Source organism: Prionailurus bengalensis, chromosome B4, assembly GCF_016509475.1.
Source record: "Prionailurus bengalensis isolate Pbe53 chromosome B4, Fcat_Pben_1.1_paternal_pri, whole genome shotgun sequence".
NCBI classification, from domain to species: Eukaryota; Metazoa; Chordata; class Mammalia; order Carnivora; family Felidae; genus Prionailurus; species Prionailurus bengalensis.
In genome coordinates, this window is record NC_057358.1 from 56987553 (window position 1) to 57004256 (window position 16704).

At 35.5% G+C, this 16704-nt stretch overlaps 1 protein-coding gene across 6 annotated transcripts in view; it reads right to left on the bottom strand.

Moving 5' to 3' along the window:
• SOX5 (SRY-box transcription factor 5) overlaps window positions 1-16704 on the bottom strand; it is a 1010647-nt gene that overhangs the window by 293468 nt on the left and 700475 nt on the right. For all 6 annotated transcript variants that reach the window (XM_043564662.1, XM_043564665.1, XM_043564659.1 and 3 more), the window contains one exon: window positions 14163-14373. In XM_043564662.1, coding sequence (XP_043420597.1) covers window positions 14163-14373 — 211 coding nt within the window. The remainder of the gene's footprint in view (window positions 1-14162; window positions 14374-16704) is intronic.

A 16704-nucleotide genomic window follows, 5' to 3' on the forward strand; every position in this document is an offset into this window, starting at 1 on the left:
TACTTTGTCAAAAGGACAGTGAGTAACTAAACAAAAGCAACTCAAACCTCTGCCAATTAAAGTATCTTTAAGCTTTTCCCCTGATCCGTTCACTTTTTATTTTTCCCACCTCATCAAATGTGATTTTAAAACCAGAGTGAATTTCAAAGTGCCCTCTTCTTTGCCCAATTAATGGAATGCTTTGGAATTTTGAATTTAGGAAAGTCAATCTCCATAATTTCCTTATGAGAAATAGTAATTAAAAATTTGGTAAAATTAGGGGGCAATTCTGAATTTCTATTTCAGCTTGTCTGTTAATGTAATACGGTTCAATTTAGTTTCTAAGGGGCTGCTCAACAGCAGACATTTAAATTATAAGAACAGGCATTGTGATTTATAATGTGAACTCAAACATCAAACATGCAATGCCTGTAGGGATGTTCACAAGGCCAAGTATCGTGTAGCAGGGGCCTATCTTTTCCATAGAATAATTGCATTCAATGCTGTAGCACACCACAGATGAAAATATACTATTTATAATATGTACTTTAGGACCCCTAAAATAAGTCTTAAATCAGGGGGAAACTCTACCCATTTAGAGGATCTATTGGTTCTATACGTCAACATATTTATAATAAAAATTAAATGGGCATTAACTAATTATTTCTGGTGGGGAAAAATGCATAAGTAAAGTATCATAGAAGGTGCAGTCAACTAAAGTGAATTATTTTCAAAAGATGTACCAAAATGATACATTACAAAACAATATCTATACATATTTGAAAGTATTAAGGGAGGATAGTTCATGACCAACCACTTATATATACTTTCTGTTTCACAAACAGCTAGTTACAAACTTAAAAACTGTCCAACCCAATTCTGCAAATGCTACAAATGGACTTAAATGAATGGTGTTGTTTTGTTTTGTTTTGTTTTGTTTTGTTTTGTTTTGTTGATATTTACCACTGAGGATTTGCACTACATTGCACGGTGTCAGGGTGATATCCACTTAAGTGTTTCCACCTATGAAAACAATCTTTCTCATTGTGTCTGATAGAGACAGAGACATAGACACAGAGAAAATGAGAATGAAAACCTCAGTATCCCCTTCACATACTGATGGTCTATGGTCTACAGATGACTCAGAGTGAAGGCTTGAAGTATGTCACAACATATAGTTTTCCAAGCCTGTCCCATTGTTTTTGACTGGTTCTCACAAGAAGAAAACTAACTCTTTTGTGAAGTTTGTACTAAAAGCAATGAACTGTTGCATGTGAAGCAACACTGGGTGATTTTGGTAGTAGGCTGTGCCTTTAGGGTCTTGTAATATAAACTGTGAGTGAAGATTTTCTGAAGTTCAGAAAAAAGAAGTTTGAGTTGTATAAATAATGACAAAGTCTAGTTCTAGTAGAAATGAAATTTCACAAATAAATGCAGTTTCTTACACACAAGGAGTACACTCATCACGGCACAACAATTTTGGAGGTGTGGGCGTCACACTCTAAGAAGGAAGAACACTGACAGATAAAGATGCTAAATAAAACCAAGCATATGTGGGAGCTGAAAAGGAGGACTGCACACACACACACACACACACACACACACACACACACAAGGAATGAAAAGGAAAAAAAACATAATGGGGGAGGAAAGGAAGAATAAGTGAACCACATAAAAGAAAGCTAAAATTTTAGAAAATTATGAAACTTTGGCCAGGGGAGCCCTCACTTATATTTCTCTTCAGCACACATTCCCATTTATTGTAGAAATAAGAATATACCAAGTCTTCAAATGCAATGTTAAAATGCCTCTCCTAGATCCATGTCGATCACAGTTTGCAACTTTATTTGTATCAATTTAGAATTTTTTTGTTTCTTTTGGAACAGTAATTCTCAAGGTAGAAAACTGCCTAATTTGGGGCGCCTAGGTGGCTCTTTGGGTTAAGCGACTGACTTTGGCTTAGGTCATGATCTCACAGTTTGTGGGTTCGAGCTCTGCGTCAGGGTCTGTGTTGACAGCTCGGAACCTGGAGCCTACTTGGGATTCTGTGTTTCCCTCTCTCTCTTCCCAACCTATGTGCACTCTCTCTCTCTCTCTCTAAAATAAATAAACATTAAAAGAATTTAAAAAAAAAGAAAATTGCCTAACCATATTTTATTTAGGGAAATTTATATAAATAAAAACCAAAGCAACTACCTCTCCCAGGACTTTTGTAACGATTGAGTTTGTTGTTATTGTTACTGTCAACTACACATCCTAAATTTCCAGAATTTTGCAGGTCCGAATCACATTTTTTCAGTACATAAAAGCATTCTGGGAAAGCAACACTGAGAACTAGATAATGTTTCCAGATGCCTAAAGAACCAATGTTTCTAACCAGCCAAGAGGTGATAATGACAATAAGTGGTGCAATTCCAAGTTCTAGTTATAATTGTAAAGTACTTTCACGGGCATTATCTCATTTGTTTCCTTCAGCAACCCTCTGATGAAAGTAGCGCAGTTAGCATTGCCAACTGAAGGCAGATATTCATTATATTAACACAATTATTATAGCCACTTAAAAGCAAGAAAATATAATGTTTCCTATAATAAAAATAATAAGGTAGGGGCACCTGGGTAGCTCAGTCGGTTGAGCATCCAACTCTTGGTTTTGGCTCAGGTCATGAACTCAGGATCTTGGGATCAAGCCTTGCATCGGGCTCAGAGCTGGAATGGAGCCTGCTTGAGATTTTCTTTCTCCCTCTACCCCTGGTCACACTCTATGCATATGCTCTCTCTCTCCATTATTATTATTATTATTATTATTAAGAAGAAGAATAAAAAGGTAGATGCTCAGCTTCATGCAGATAAATTCTTATTTAAAACTTAAAAATCCCTCATAAATCCTGAGTTTGGAAATTCTACCGTTGAGGTAACATGCTAGAGTTCTTGGAAGACTGGAGGGAACAGAGAAGGTATTGAAAGGAATCAGTCATATTTTTGTCACCATTGGCCTCTAACACGAACTGTGTGTGAGTGGGGGCGGAGGAAGGTGGTAGAACAGAAGATCCAAAATTAAGAGGCCCCCATCTTGAGCCTATTATAAGAAATAAGGACTCCCTCTGCAATGCCTATTCTACACACTTAGAAAAGGACGTTGGTCTCCATGAGGCTGACACACTGTTAAAGACCCAGTTATAACTCTGAATTTTGAAAAATTATTCATAGATCAACCCAATTCACTTCTCACTTTGCCTACAGCAGTGGGGGAGAATTATTGTCTACAACCCCTAATCCATAGACAATGCCAACATATTTCCCTTGAGAAATGTGAAATGTTGGAGTCATTTAAAAGATTAATGTGAATGTAAAGTTTTCATTATACGTGTATCTTAGTTTTGTATCCTGGATCTCATAATACCTAGTTTTCTGACCTAGGACAAAGTTTTCACTTCCAAATCACAGAAAAAAACCTGAAAGTACTGATCTCAAAGATTAAATAATGATAGAGGTACCCACATGGGGAGAAGAAGTTTGGAGAAGACAGGATGGTGAGACAAATAAGGAGGTCAAGGCAGAGTTTGAGTAGGATACAAAGAAAAGAGAATGTTAAAACCAGACCAAAAAGACAAATGAAACCTAGTCCAATTTCAGGGTAGTGTTAGTTAGCAAAGGCTACAAAATGTCAATCAGTGGTTTGACTGTCACACACAGTTAAAATAAACAATCACCTTTTATGTGTCATGTCCATTAAGAAACAGACAGGCACAGGTAATTAAACTAAGGACTCTTCATTCACATACTGTTATAGAAGACAGGAGGTAAATAAACAATAGTGATAATGAGGTAATAAGAACTAACAGAAGTGAGCTAGTGCCAATAGGGTAGCCTAAGCCAAATCCTGACAAAGGTGTTCAGAGAAGGCGTGGAGTCTTAGAAGGTGAACAAAAATTCACTGGGTAGATAAGACAAGGAATGGCATTTCAGGCAGAAGAAACCACATATGAAAAAGTACAGTAGTATTAAAATTACAGTACTGAAAGAACCAAAAGCAGTTTGATAAGATAGCACAAGAACTTGTACCTCAGAAAATAGTGAAAAGTAAGGTTAAGGGAAAAAAGGGGTTGAGTCAGATTATATATGTTTCAATGCCAAGTAGTTTGGTGGAGGACAGTAATTTTGTTCCAATTCTAGTTTCTCTGTATAATAAGAACATAAGCAAGTTACTAAGCCTCTGTTTTTCATTTCTAAGATACAAAATAATGTTAACCTGAGAGTTTTTGAGGATTAAATGAGATAGCTCACATAATATCTGGCAGAAGAATCAGATCTTTGTTAAGGTGTTTCATCTCCCATCCCCAAGACACCAATGGCCCCATTGAGTTGAGGAGGTATAAACATCCTTTCAAAAAATATTTTGAATATTTACTACATGCACTACCCTCACATTTAAGGAGTTTAACATAGGGGAAGAAACTGACAAATATATGGACAATTATATTACAGTGGAGTTAGGGTAACAGTGGAGGCAAATAATAGTACTTTAAAAAGATGACAAAGTTAGGGGCGCCTGCGTGGCTGTCAGTTGAGTGTCTGACTTCAGCTTGGGTCATGATCTCCTTGTTTGGGACTGAGCCCCACATCGGGCTCACTGCTATCAGCAAGGAGCCACGATGGATCCTCTGGCCCCCTCTTTCTGCTCCTCCCCCACTTGTGCTCTTGTCTCTCTCAAAAATAAATAAACACTAAAAGAAATGATGACAAAGTTAAAGCAGTGAGTACAAATAACTCATTCTAGCAACTGAACTTGGAGAGATGAGGAGGAACACACAGAGGTGATGGGAATGAAGAAAAGGTAAGTTTTGCTTCTTGCGTTTCTAGAAGGAAGAGATGCAAATTTGCCTACAAGCTGAAATGGCCGTGGCAAAGAGATGTTTAACATAGCATTGATGTTAATATAGAAAAATGAAAAGAAGCAGCCTGCCATAATCTTTGTACGTAAAAGAATTCTATTTCAAGTATGGTATTTAAAGTTCTCCTCAAGGTAAAAGTTATTCTCATCTGCACTGTTAACGACCCAAAGTTTGAATGAAAATCAGCTTGAGAACTTGAGAGCTCAGGACATTTGGGGAAACCTATACTATCTTGGCTTTATTAGGTAAATTAAGATATCTGGTTGCCTTAGATTCAATCAAATTTAATAAACAGTGAAATACTCTTCAATACAATGGTAGTGACATTATTTCTAAAAGACCAAGAAAAAGAGAATACAGAATGTCAGAATGTATGTTGTAACCGAACAAGACAGGAACCTGAACCTGTAAAATGTGGACTAGATTCTCATTTGGCTTTAACACTGACTGGCTGTGTGATCTCAGGCATATCTCCGCCTCAGTCAGTCTCTGTCTCTCTGTCTCTGTCTCTATCTCTCACAAATGAGGATAGAGTCCTAAAATGTGTCTACATTTTATTCAAATTCTGAATTTCTATTATTCCACAACTATTTTGCTCCCAGACATAATGAACACTAAAACAAATTTTTATTAAGATACTCTCCAAGGCATTTTTGCTTTAGTACTTTAAACTCAAAACAGTTTAAACTGAGCTGATTTTCAATTAAAACTTTCTGGAGATTTGATCACCATTGAGGCATTAGAAACTTACTTTAGCAGAAAATTATTAAGTAATACTTTATTATCTAATATTTCAAAGGAATTTAGGCACACACGGGCTAAAGAGTAACATTAAACTATTACTGGCAAAATTCCTAATCAGACGAAACACCGTAACTAGTGGTTAACAGCATGGATTATAGTTTAGGTTGACTTCAGTTTGAATAATGCCCCTGACACTTAGTCACACAGTGACATATTTAGTCATGTTTTCTCATCTGAAAATGGAGATAATATGAATATTTACTTCATAAGAGTGGCACTTCCTGAAATTGGGACACTATACATAGCAGCCTTGGTTATAAGGTTTATATATAAAACCTTATAACCATATAACCATATAGAAAAAAAAACATATAAAGATCAAATGAAGGGTTTCATACAAATTCTGAAACACTACAGTTAACACATTATATGGACTTAACACATGTTACATTTTCTCCCACCAATACATCATTATTTAATCAGTTTTGATGCAGATATTATGTCCCATATTATAATATTCAACCTCATTCATTGTTACACTTAGCCTCTAATACTTAAAGACTGATAGGGCTTAGTGACTACCAAGTATAATGCAACTATATTACATAGGCCAGATGTTTTGAGCTGTGAATTTTCTATGAAGTTTGGTACTCCATGTCAGTTAAGAGACACTGGACAAGGAAGTCTCTCATGCCAGAGTTTTGTGAATAATGACAGGCAAAAATTCTGATGGGAGGAAAAAGATACAAACAAAAATACATTAATACATTTTCCCCTGTTTATAACTTTTAAAATATCTTAATTGGTTGAAAAACTAACGTAGCTGGAATAAAAGAGCCATTTTTCCTTCAACTCATAAGCAAATCTAATTTTCTTTCTAACCATGTCACCTCAGTGGCCTCCTTTTGTATGACACACCATTCTCTTCTAACTTCTGAATTTTTGTTAGTTTGCTGTTGGCAGGGATAAGGTCGGAAATAATAAAGACTTTCTACTGAAATCTGCTTTCCCCCCTCAATGAGAGGAAGCAAAGGCATGAATATGGCACCCTCATAATGATTTAGCTGGGGCTTAATGAAATTTTCATCACAACCTGCTGTTCATTTTAATGGCCTTTGAAAAACAATGGAAAAAATAGCTTGGGGGAAGAAAGGATTTTTCCGTGGCATATATTTGTGAGCTTAACATTTAGTTCCATTCACCCTATCTCCGGTCCCCTCACCCCCATATTGCTGCTCTCATCACAAAGCTATTACAATGTTTTGTAGTTTTTGAGTATAAGTTTTGCAGTTCTTTTGTCACATTTATTCCCATTTTATTCTTTTGATGCTATGGCACATCACAGAACTATGATCATTTGTACTATACACACACACACACACACACACACACACACACAGTGTCTTCCTAATGCTTAGATAATATCACGTCTTCGTATCCACTCTTGTGTCCAACCATAACTTATGATTAATAGAGTATTTAAAGCCAATGTAACTTTCTATTTACTGTTGGGACTTTTACACATCTCCTTGGATATATTTCCCCATTTTTTTCTCTTTTCAGTTAAATAAACATTTGTTGACATTCTATTCCTTTCCTATGATATGATTTCCTGCCTTTCTATAATATTTTTCTAGGTGATTAAGAACATCACTCTATTGAATACATAAATTGCTGCTTGACATATCTCTCAATCGCTGCAGTTATTAAACAAACATTCCTGTCAGGGCAAATTTCCTTATCAATAAAAGTGAGGGCATTTACATTTCTGTGTACCGGAAACGCGAACTAGGAATCTTCTATATGTAAACAGAAATGCATCGTAGTGGTCTTGTTCATACGTAAAGTATCTTTCTTGAATTCAGGCTTTTACATGTTTGCCATGGTCAATTTATATTACTGCTTCCATAAAGACAATCTCTGCATTTCTCAATGCCTTCACAGTATTATCTTGAGCTGAGCTTTTAATATATCTGTATGAGGAAAACTGCAAAACAAGTGTGGAAAATACAATAATGAAAACAGTATAATGTCCACATGTAATAGTGATGTTTCTTCACGTCAGCTCCTGCTGCTGTGGATGCTCTATCTCTGCTCTTTTGCTTGTGTAGCTGTTACTAGATAATATACTTTTCTCTTAAGTCCCAATACCTCAAAATGTTACCTGCTAAGCAAATTGGGAGGCACTGTCTAGGGTCTTCTTTCCTTTGGGGAACTATTCACTTGGATCTGGCCTGTCATTTACCTCCAAAATAAGGGTCTATGCAACTACTTAGAAGCCAACATGACACCCTGGAGAAATACCAAGGTCATATACCAAATTTCCAGGGAGAACATAATCTAAGTACACTCTCCTCCCACAAAAATACTTTGTAATCCAAAATATAGCACTGCCCTGGTAGTTCTTCCTAGAGCTTACACCTGGGCCACAAAAGTATCTTAACGAAAAATTAAAAATTGACATGGGAGGGAAACACTTCCCAACTCATTCTATGAATCCAACATTATCTTGCTAGAAAAATCAGACAAAAACATTACATTAAAAAGAAAAAAAACAGTAACAGCAACTCTAGACCAATATGACTCATGAACATAGATGAAAAAATCCTCAATGAAGTATCAACAAATTGAATCCATTAATATAGATATTGTAAACCACAACTAAGTGGAATTTACTCCAAGTTTGCAAGGTTGGTTCAACATTCAAAAATCACATCACATGAACATGCTAAAGAAGCTAGAGTGTATTATGCTGAGCAAAATAAGTCCATCAGAGAGAGACAAATGCCATATGATCTCATTCATATGTGGAATTTAAGAAACAAAACAAATGAGTAAAGGGGAAAAAAGAGAGAAAAGCAAACCAAGAAACAGACTCTTAACTATAGAGAACAAACTGATGGTTACCAGAGGGGAGACCAGTGTGAGGGTGGGTGGGTGAAATAGGTGATGGGGATTAAGGAGTACACTTGTGATAAGGGATACAGGGGTGGCTCAGTGGATTAAGCAACAGACTTTGGTTCAGGTCATGATCTCACAGGCTCGTGAGTTCCTGCCTGGTGTCAGGCTCTGGGCTGACAGCTCAGAGCCTGGAGCCTGCTTCATATTCTGTGTCTCTCTCTCTCCCTGCCCCTCCCCCAATCTCTCTCTCTCAAAAATTAATAAACATAAAAAAAGGAGCACACTTGTGATATGCACCCAATGCTGTATAGAAGTGTTGAATCACTATATTGTAAAACTGAAAGTAATATTACACTGTATGTCAACTAACTGGAATTTTTTTTTCAATTAACTGGAACTTAAATAAAACCTTAAAAAATAAATAATCTAAATAGATGAAAAAAAATTGACAAGTTTTAATAACCATTCATGGTAACAACTCTCAGCAAACTAGAAGAAGAAGGGAATTCCCTCAACTTGATAAAGAATATCTACATAAAACCACAGCTAATATATTTAATGATACCTACAAGCCTTCTCCTTACAACCAAGAACAAGGCAAGGATGTCCCATTTTACCACTCTTATTCAACACTGTACTGGAAGCCAGCTAATGCAGTAAGACAAGAAAATGATATAGAAAGTATAGATGCTGGGAAGGAAGAAATACAACTGTCTTCATTCACAGATAACATTATTGTCTATATGGAAACTTTAAAGAATAAACAAAACTCCTGGAGATAATAACTAAGTAAAGCAAGGTCACAGGATACAAGGTTAATATTCAAGATCCAATTGCTTCCCTTTATACCAGCAATGAACAGTTAGAATTTGAAATTAAACATACAATATAGAGGCACCTGGATGGCTCAACTCGTCAAGCATCCAACTTCAACTCAGGCCATGATCTCACTATTTGTGAGTTTGAGCCCCATGTCTGGCTCTGTGCTGACAGCTCAGAGCCTGGAGCCTGCTTCAGATTCCATGTCTCCCTCTCTCTTTGCCCCTCCCCTGTTCACACTCTGTCTCTGTCTCTCTCTCCCTTAAAAATAAATGTTAAACAAATAAATAAAAATACATCATGAAAATACTGTGTATAAGTGTAACAAAATATGTAAAAGATCTATATGCAGAAAACTATGAAACTGAAAATAAATCAAAGAAAATCTTGATCAATAGAGAAATATTTTTGTATTCATGGATAGAAAGATTGAACACTGTTAAAATACCAATTCTTCCAACTTCCCAGGAAGTAATTCTGTAGATGGCAAGACCAATTCTAAAGTCTACAGGGAAAGGCAAAAGACCCAGAATAACTAACACAGTACTGAAGTAAAAGAACAAAGTTGGAGGACTGACACTTCTCAACTTTGAAGTCATAGTTATTAAGACAGCAAGGTATTGGCAAAAGAATAGACAAATTGATCAATGGAACAGACTATAGAGGGCAGAAGTAAACCCACACAAATACATTCAGCTTAACTTTGGTGACGGAACTAAGGAAATTCTGTGGAGATATGATATTCTCTTCAACAAATGGAGCTAGAACAATTGGACATCTACATGCAAAAACACAAACTAGACAGAGAACTTAAACCTTTTACAAAAAGTAACTCAAAGCAGATCATGGAACTAAATTGTAAAATGCAAAACTACATAACTTGTAGAAAATAACAGAGGAGAAAATTTAAATGACATTAGGTTAGGCAACATACATTTAGCTATAGCATCAAAAGTATGATCCTTGCAAGACAAGAGGTAAGTTCAACTTGATGAAAATTTAAAAAATTTGCTCTACAAAAGAAAATGTTAAAAGAAAAAAAAAAGAAGCTAGCTACAACTGGGAATCAAATATTTGCAAAACAGATACCTGATATAGGACTTGTATCCAAAATACACAGATAATTCTTTAAAATGAACAATTAAAAAAAAACACCTCAATTAATAAACTAGCAAAAGATGTAAACATACACAAAGAAGACATACAGATGCCAAATACACATATGAAAAGATGCTCCACATCATATGTCATCATGAAACTACAAATGAAAATGATGAGATGCCACCACAAACCAATCTGAATGGATAAAACCCAAAGAACTGACAATATCAAATGCTGGTGGGGTATGGAGCAACAAGAACTTACATCCGTTGCTGCTGGGAATGCAGAGTCTCACAACCACTTTGAAAGATGGTTTGGCAGTTTCTTATAAAAGCTAAGCATGATCTTACCATACATTTCAACAATCACATTCCTAGGTGTTTACCCAGTTGAGCTGAAAACTTATATCCACACAAAAATCTTCACATAAATACTTATAGAAGCTTTACTCTTAACAACCAAAAACTGGAAACTAAGATGTCTATTGATAGGTGAATAGATAAACAAACTGTGGTACATTCATACAATGGAATTTTTTTCAGGGCTAAAAAGAAATGAGCCGTGAACAGATATGATGGAACCTTAAATGCACATTGATATGTGAAGGAAGCCAGTTTGAAAGATACATACTGTATGATTCCAATTGTACGGCAGTCTAGAAAAGGCAAAACTACAGAGATAGTAGAAAGATCAGAGATTGCCTAGAATTCTGGGGAGAGAGGGAGGAAGGAATAAATAAAGCACAGGGGATTTTTAAGGTTATCAAACTGTTCTGAATGATACTATAATGGTGGACAAGTGACAAAATACATTTGTCAAAACATGTCAGAAATGTACAATACAAAGATTGAACCTTGATGGAAGAAGATTCTACAAGGTAATTTAAAAATTTGAGAGATAGCAGGAAAAACCACAGAAAGAATTTAATGTATTAAAAATGCTTGGAAAAACCTCACTGAATGAGGTAGAGGAAAGATTACCTAAGTGATTTTTGAAATGAATGGAATCTGTAAAACTAAAGGCAAAGAATTGCACATAAGTACTATACTCTATTTATAAGGATGTTTCCCATGGCAGTATCAGTTAAAAATTCTGATACTGTTATACATATACACGGGAGTTGAACAATAAGCAAATTGATGGTGGATGGCAGGTTCTGGGTTACTCACAGTTGGGAGGGGAATGGAAGCATCAACAAGGAATAAGGCTGGAATGATCCATGTGGAAATGGATTACAGTTGCACACATTAGTAAGAACTCATGTTTAGCTTAATATATAGACAGTTAGACATAGAAATATTTATAGATATGTATGTATAAAGGTTAGCACGCACACATATATTTCTTTGTTCTGTCAGATAAAAGGCCCTAAAGGCAAGGACACCTTGGTAGCAAGGAACACACTTTGTGTCCAGATCTGGCTTTCTAATACCATTCTCCAATAAAAGAAACCAGGGCTTCTTTGAGAAATGGCTGATTCCAGAACCAGGGCATGTAATACCCAAATGAGTCTGCAGCACCTTACAGTTCCAGAAAGTCAAGACGTGCTCAAGAAAAAAAAAAACAAAACAAAAACAAACAAAAAAACTACCCACAATCACCGTGATATGTCAACGTGACACAGCAGTCAATAGAAAGGGTTTCCAATGGCCAAAGCTGAAACAAGTTGAGCAACAAAATAAAGTAGAATTGGATTATAAGTCCAAGTATAAAATATCCATGCTGTCCATACTTAGATAAATAAATGATTGAATGAATAAATGATGGAGAAAAGATAAATCTCTCATGCAGAAGAATTCCAAATTAATTATGTAGATACTGTACTCTAAAGAGGGGGAACACAACTTCCTACTCTTTAAATGTGGGTTGCACACAGCATCTCCCTTCCAAAGTCTAGGGTATGGAAAGGGGGCAGGAAGGGTAGCTTTATAGTGGAAACACCCGACAAACACTGTTTATCAGCCAGGTGATCAAGGTCAACATCAAATTCATAAATCAAATAGACAGTAAGTACCTTTGATATTATGTGACAAAAATGGTACTTTACCTTATGATCTTCCTCCCCAAACATATAACCCTAGTTCAATCAAGAGAAAACCACCAGACACTTTGAATAGAGGGATATTCTACATTATACCTGCACAGTATTCCTCAAAACTTTCAAGGTTATCAAAAACAAATACAGCCTGAGAAACTGTCACTGCCAAAGGGAACCCAGGGAGACATGACAACTGAATGTAACATGTTATCCTTGATGACATCCTAGAACAGATAAAGCATACTGGTGAAAACTAATAAAATATGAATAAACTGTGGACTCTAGTTAACGATAATGTATCACAACCTAAAAGATACAAAATAATTTTAAAAGCATAAAATTGATTGTGCAAAACGAACAGAATATGTGAAACTAAAGATTAAAGAGAAATGCATCATAAGGATAAGAGTTGTTATATCAGAAAGCTACTAATGTAACCAATTTTATTTTTCTTTTAATTTTTATGTGTTTTTAAACACTTCTTAAATAAGAAGATAGTATTTTTAATATCAAGAAAAATTCCATCACATTAAAAAATTGTCTAGGTCCTCCTCAAAACCCCATTTTTATCTCCACATGGATGAAAGCCAAAAGTCTTTGGCTGACTAGATTATCTCTAAAACTCTTTCCAACTGTAAGATCATGTGAATTACATAAATTATAACTAAAATCCATGTCCCAGCTATGCATCTGGTAGGAACCCAGAAATATTTAATTACCATATGACTCCCAAATATACTGGTTAACATACATTTTGTGCCATATATACTCATAATTTGCCAGTGTCCTAACAACAGACTAGAAATGAGCCCAACTCAGTGTTACAGAGTATAAATGCAGTATATTTTTGGTGTAAAATATGTCTTTTTATGTCACTATTTTTTGTTTGTTTTAAATTTCCATCTGACTCTTAAGTACAAGGCATGCTCTTGTGTGCAATGTGGCATCCGTGCTTAGGAAGAATACAGGTTGAAATAGGAGTTAGTGAACATCTAGAACATAAAGGGTGACTATCAGTTATACATAAACTGTGTAATTGGCATCGGTTGTTTTATTTGTTTGTTTGCTTGAATTTTACTTCATGTGCATATCATCCATTGGCTACTACCAGTAACTATTAAAGAGATTTAGAAGATGAAATCTTAAAAGAAAGGCATCATGGAAGCTGAACAAAATGAGAACTTCAGCATAGCTAACAGAGAATAATCAATGATTTTAAAATATACAATAGGCCTAAACCATATTAATTTTGGAACAGACTGAACTAAGGTACTATAAGATGCATTCATGAATAAAGATTATAAAATTTAATAAAGTTGTGAAATGGCCTTGGGGACAAAAACTGGAGATGAACAAACCAGCCTGCAGATATTTGGGGTTGTAGGCGGTGCCTATTCCGGGCTCCGCTCTCACATTCTATTCTTGAATCTTTAAGTTTTACTAAACCACAATTTACCCATGTGTGAAAGTAAGGAAGACATCATAACAGAAATTAATGATTTAAAACACTGGGACAAACTGAAATATTTCTGGAAAAAATATCTATCCATCTTCATAGCATTAGGTTTCCATTTCGTACAATTTAACTTTGAGTATAAGTTAAAAAAAAAAAAACAGAACTAGAAGTTAAAACCCAACTCTTAAAATCAGGAGATGGCAGCAACTTTGCTTTCTCTGCTAACCTTTACCTTCTGGCTCATTTTTGATGAGCTCTTCCATTTTCCTCTGCTTCAAGGTGTCAACAACGTCAGCTAAGCTGCCTTTGCGCCGTTCGGGAGTTCCCAGGGCCGTGCTCGACAAGGACTCACCACTCTGCCTCCCACCTTCTTCTGCTTTCTGAGGTGAGGTAGATGAGTTGTGTGGGGCAAATGAAGACATAACTTTATTGCCATCAACTTCCTGAAAGAGAAAGCAAAGGAAAAAAATTTAATTCTGGAAGCTTTATTTTTTTTAATTGGTTAGGTGGCTTATTTAGCTAATGCATGAAGAAGCAAAACTTCATTCTGCAAGACTAAAAGAAAGAAAGAAATTAAAAAAAAAAAGAATGCATTAACTTTACAGGCTCATACAGTGCGAGTCAAAGATCAATTCACAGAAGAAATAAAAATATGGAGATTCTCTGCCTTAAGACTGAAAACAAATGGGAAAAAAAGCCTTACACAAAGCCTGTATTGATTACATGTATTTTCCTGCTTTGAAAGTCTTAGATTTTCCTATGAACATCAAATGCACAAGTCATCTGTCCTAAACATCCTCATGATATTGCAATATTTAAATAAGTAACATCATGCACTTCAAATTTCATTTTAAATATCTGCCTCTTCTTGATGGTGCTCCTAATTAAAGTAGGGTCCTTTTTTAGTTCTCCACCTCCCTCTCATGCTTTTAAGAAAGCATCAGCCACACAGGTTATTTTGACATCAGATAGGAATACTGAAAGTTTATTTCTGCCTATGCCAAAGATGTTTCCAATTCTATTTGTTACTGCAAGCATTGTTTCTGTCAATATTCTTCTCTATTTTGCACTGTAAGCCTCACATGTCCAGAAAAGAAAGGTTCTTGCAATCTTTCCCTGTTCATATTTGTGTATGTGTATGAAAAGAATTTATTCTATAATTCTAAAATTTGAAAACATATTTGATGTTCTTTTTATCCTTATTTTCCCCATAATTTCTTATCCAACTGTAGCCATCTACCTAATATTTGTGGTATCTTTTGTATAAAGGTACTAAATTGATTTTTCATACATGTGCAAGAGGAGTGTTATTGAAATGATAAAGAAAAATTAATTTTCATACTTAAAGGTTTCCCTTTTATAATCTCTTACTTCCATAATCTTTAACTTCCCGCAAAGCAGATTTCTTAAAAAACTTGTATCCCAAGATCTTTGAGGAAGTTAGTCTCTAAGTACAGTTCTTAATGCTACAGTATTAAAAGTTTCCATTAAAACATATTTGAAAGGCATCTGGGTGGCTCAGTCAGTTAAGTGTCCAGACTCTTGACTGCAGCTCAGGTCATGATCTCTGGGTCATGGGATTGAGCCCCACATTGGAATCTGTGCTGAGCACTGAGCCTGCTTGAGATTCTCCCTCTCTCTCTCTCTCTCTCTCTCTCTCTCTCTCTCTGCCTCCTCCCCGCTCTCTCTTTCTCTTTCTTAAATAAAAATAAAAAAAAATAGAAATATATTTGAATGTACACACATAAAATATTCAGAATAATAGATTATATTCTTGTTTATACATTTCTTCTGTAAGACATGTTAATAGGATCCCTTGATCCCAGAACAGTGACAAATCACACTGATTTGATATCTAATGTTTTTAAGGTTAATTCTAACATATTTGACTAGTTAAAAAATATACTAAAATATTTGTCATTTTAACTTCTAAAAGCAGATTAAAATAGAGATGTCAATACAAATATAATCATAATATGTTCATATGACTTTTTGTTAAAGGATAATAATACAAGGCATTAGCTACGGTGTAAGCATCAGTGTGTTGAGGGAGACTAGGCAATGTGCAGAAAGTAAAAGTAAGAAATGTGTGCAAATAGAATCTTCAAAATTATAATTCTACACCCAAAATGGTTTCTATTTCTTATAAACATTACAGAATATGCAGAAAACATTACTATGTCTTAAATGAATATTCCATAGATAATACTTTCATATATGAATCTTAGCTTATAATGTACTTGGATTTAGAAATCAATATGCACAATGTAATAATTACAAGCCCCTTCGGGCTAAGTGAAGGTACACTTCTAGAATTATTTATTTAAAACCCACACATAAATACAAGCAAATCCATAAACACACACACACACACACACACACGCACGCACGCACACACACACACACCTGACAAAAGCAATCACAAATCCATTCAGTAAAAAAAAAAAAAAATTAAAAAAAAAAAAGGGGGGCGCCTGGGTGGCGCAGTCGGTTAAGCGTCCGACTTCAGCCAGGTCACGATCTCGCGGTCCGTGAGTTCGAGCCCCACGTCGGGCTCTGGGCTGATGGCTCAGAGCCTGGAGCCTGTTTCCGATTCTGTGTCTCCCTCTCTCTCTGCCCCTCCCCCGTTCATGCTCTGTCTCTCTCTGTCCCAAAAAAAATAAATAAACGTTGAAAAAAAAATCCATTCAGTAAACTAAGGAATGTTTTTATGAATGGTCCATAACACACATTAGTTCAGTTTCATCAGCAAATCAGAATATAGCAAAATCTCT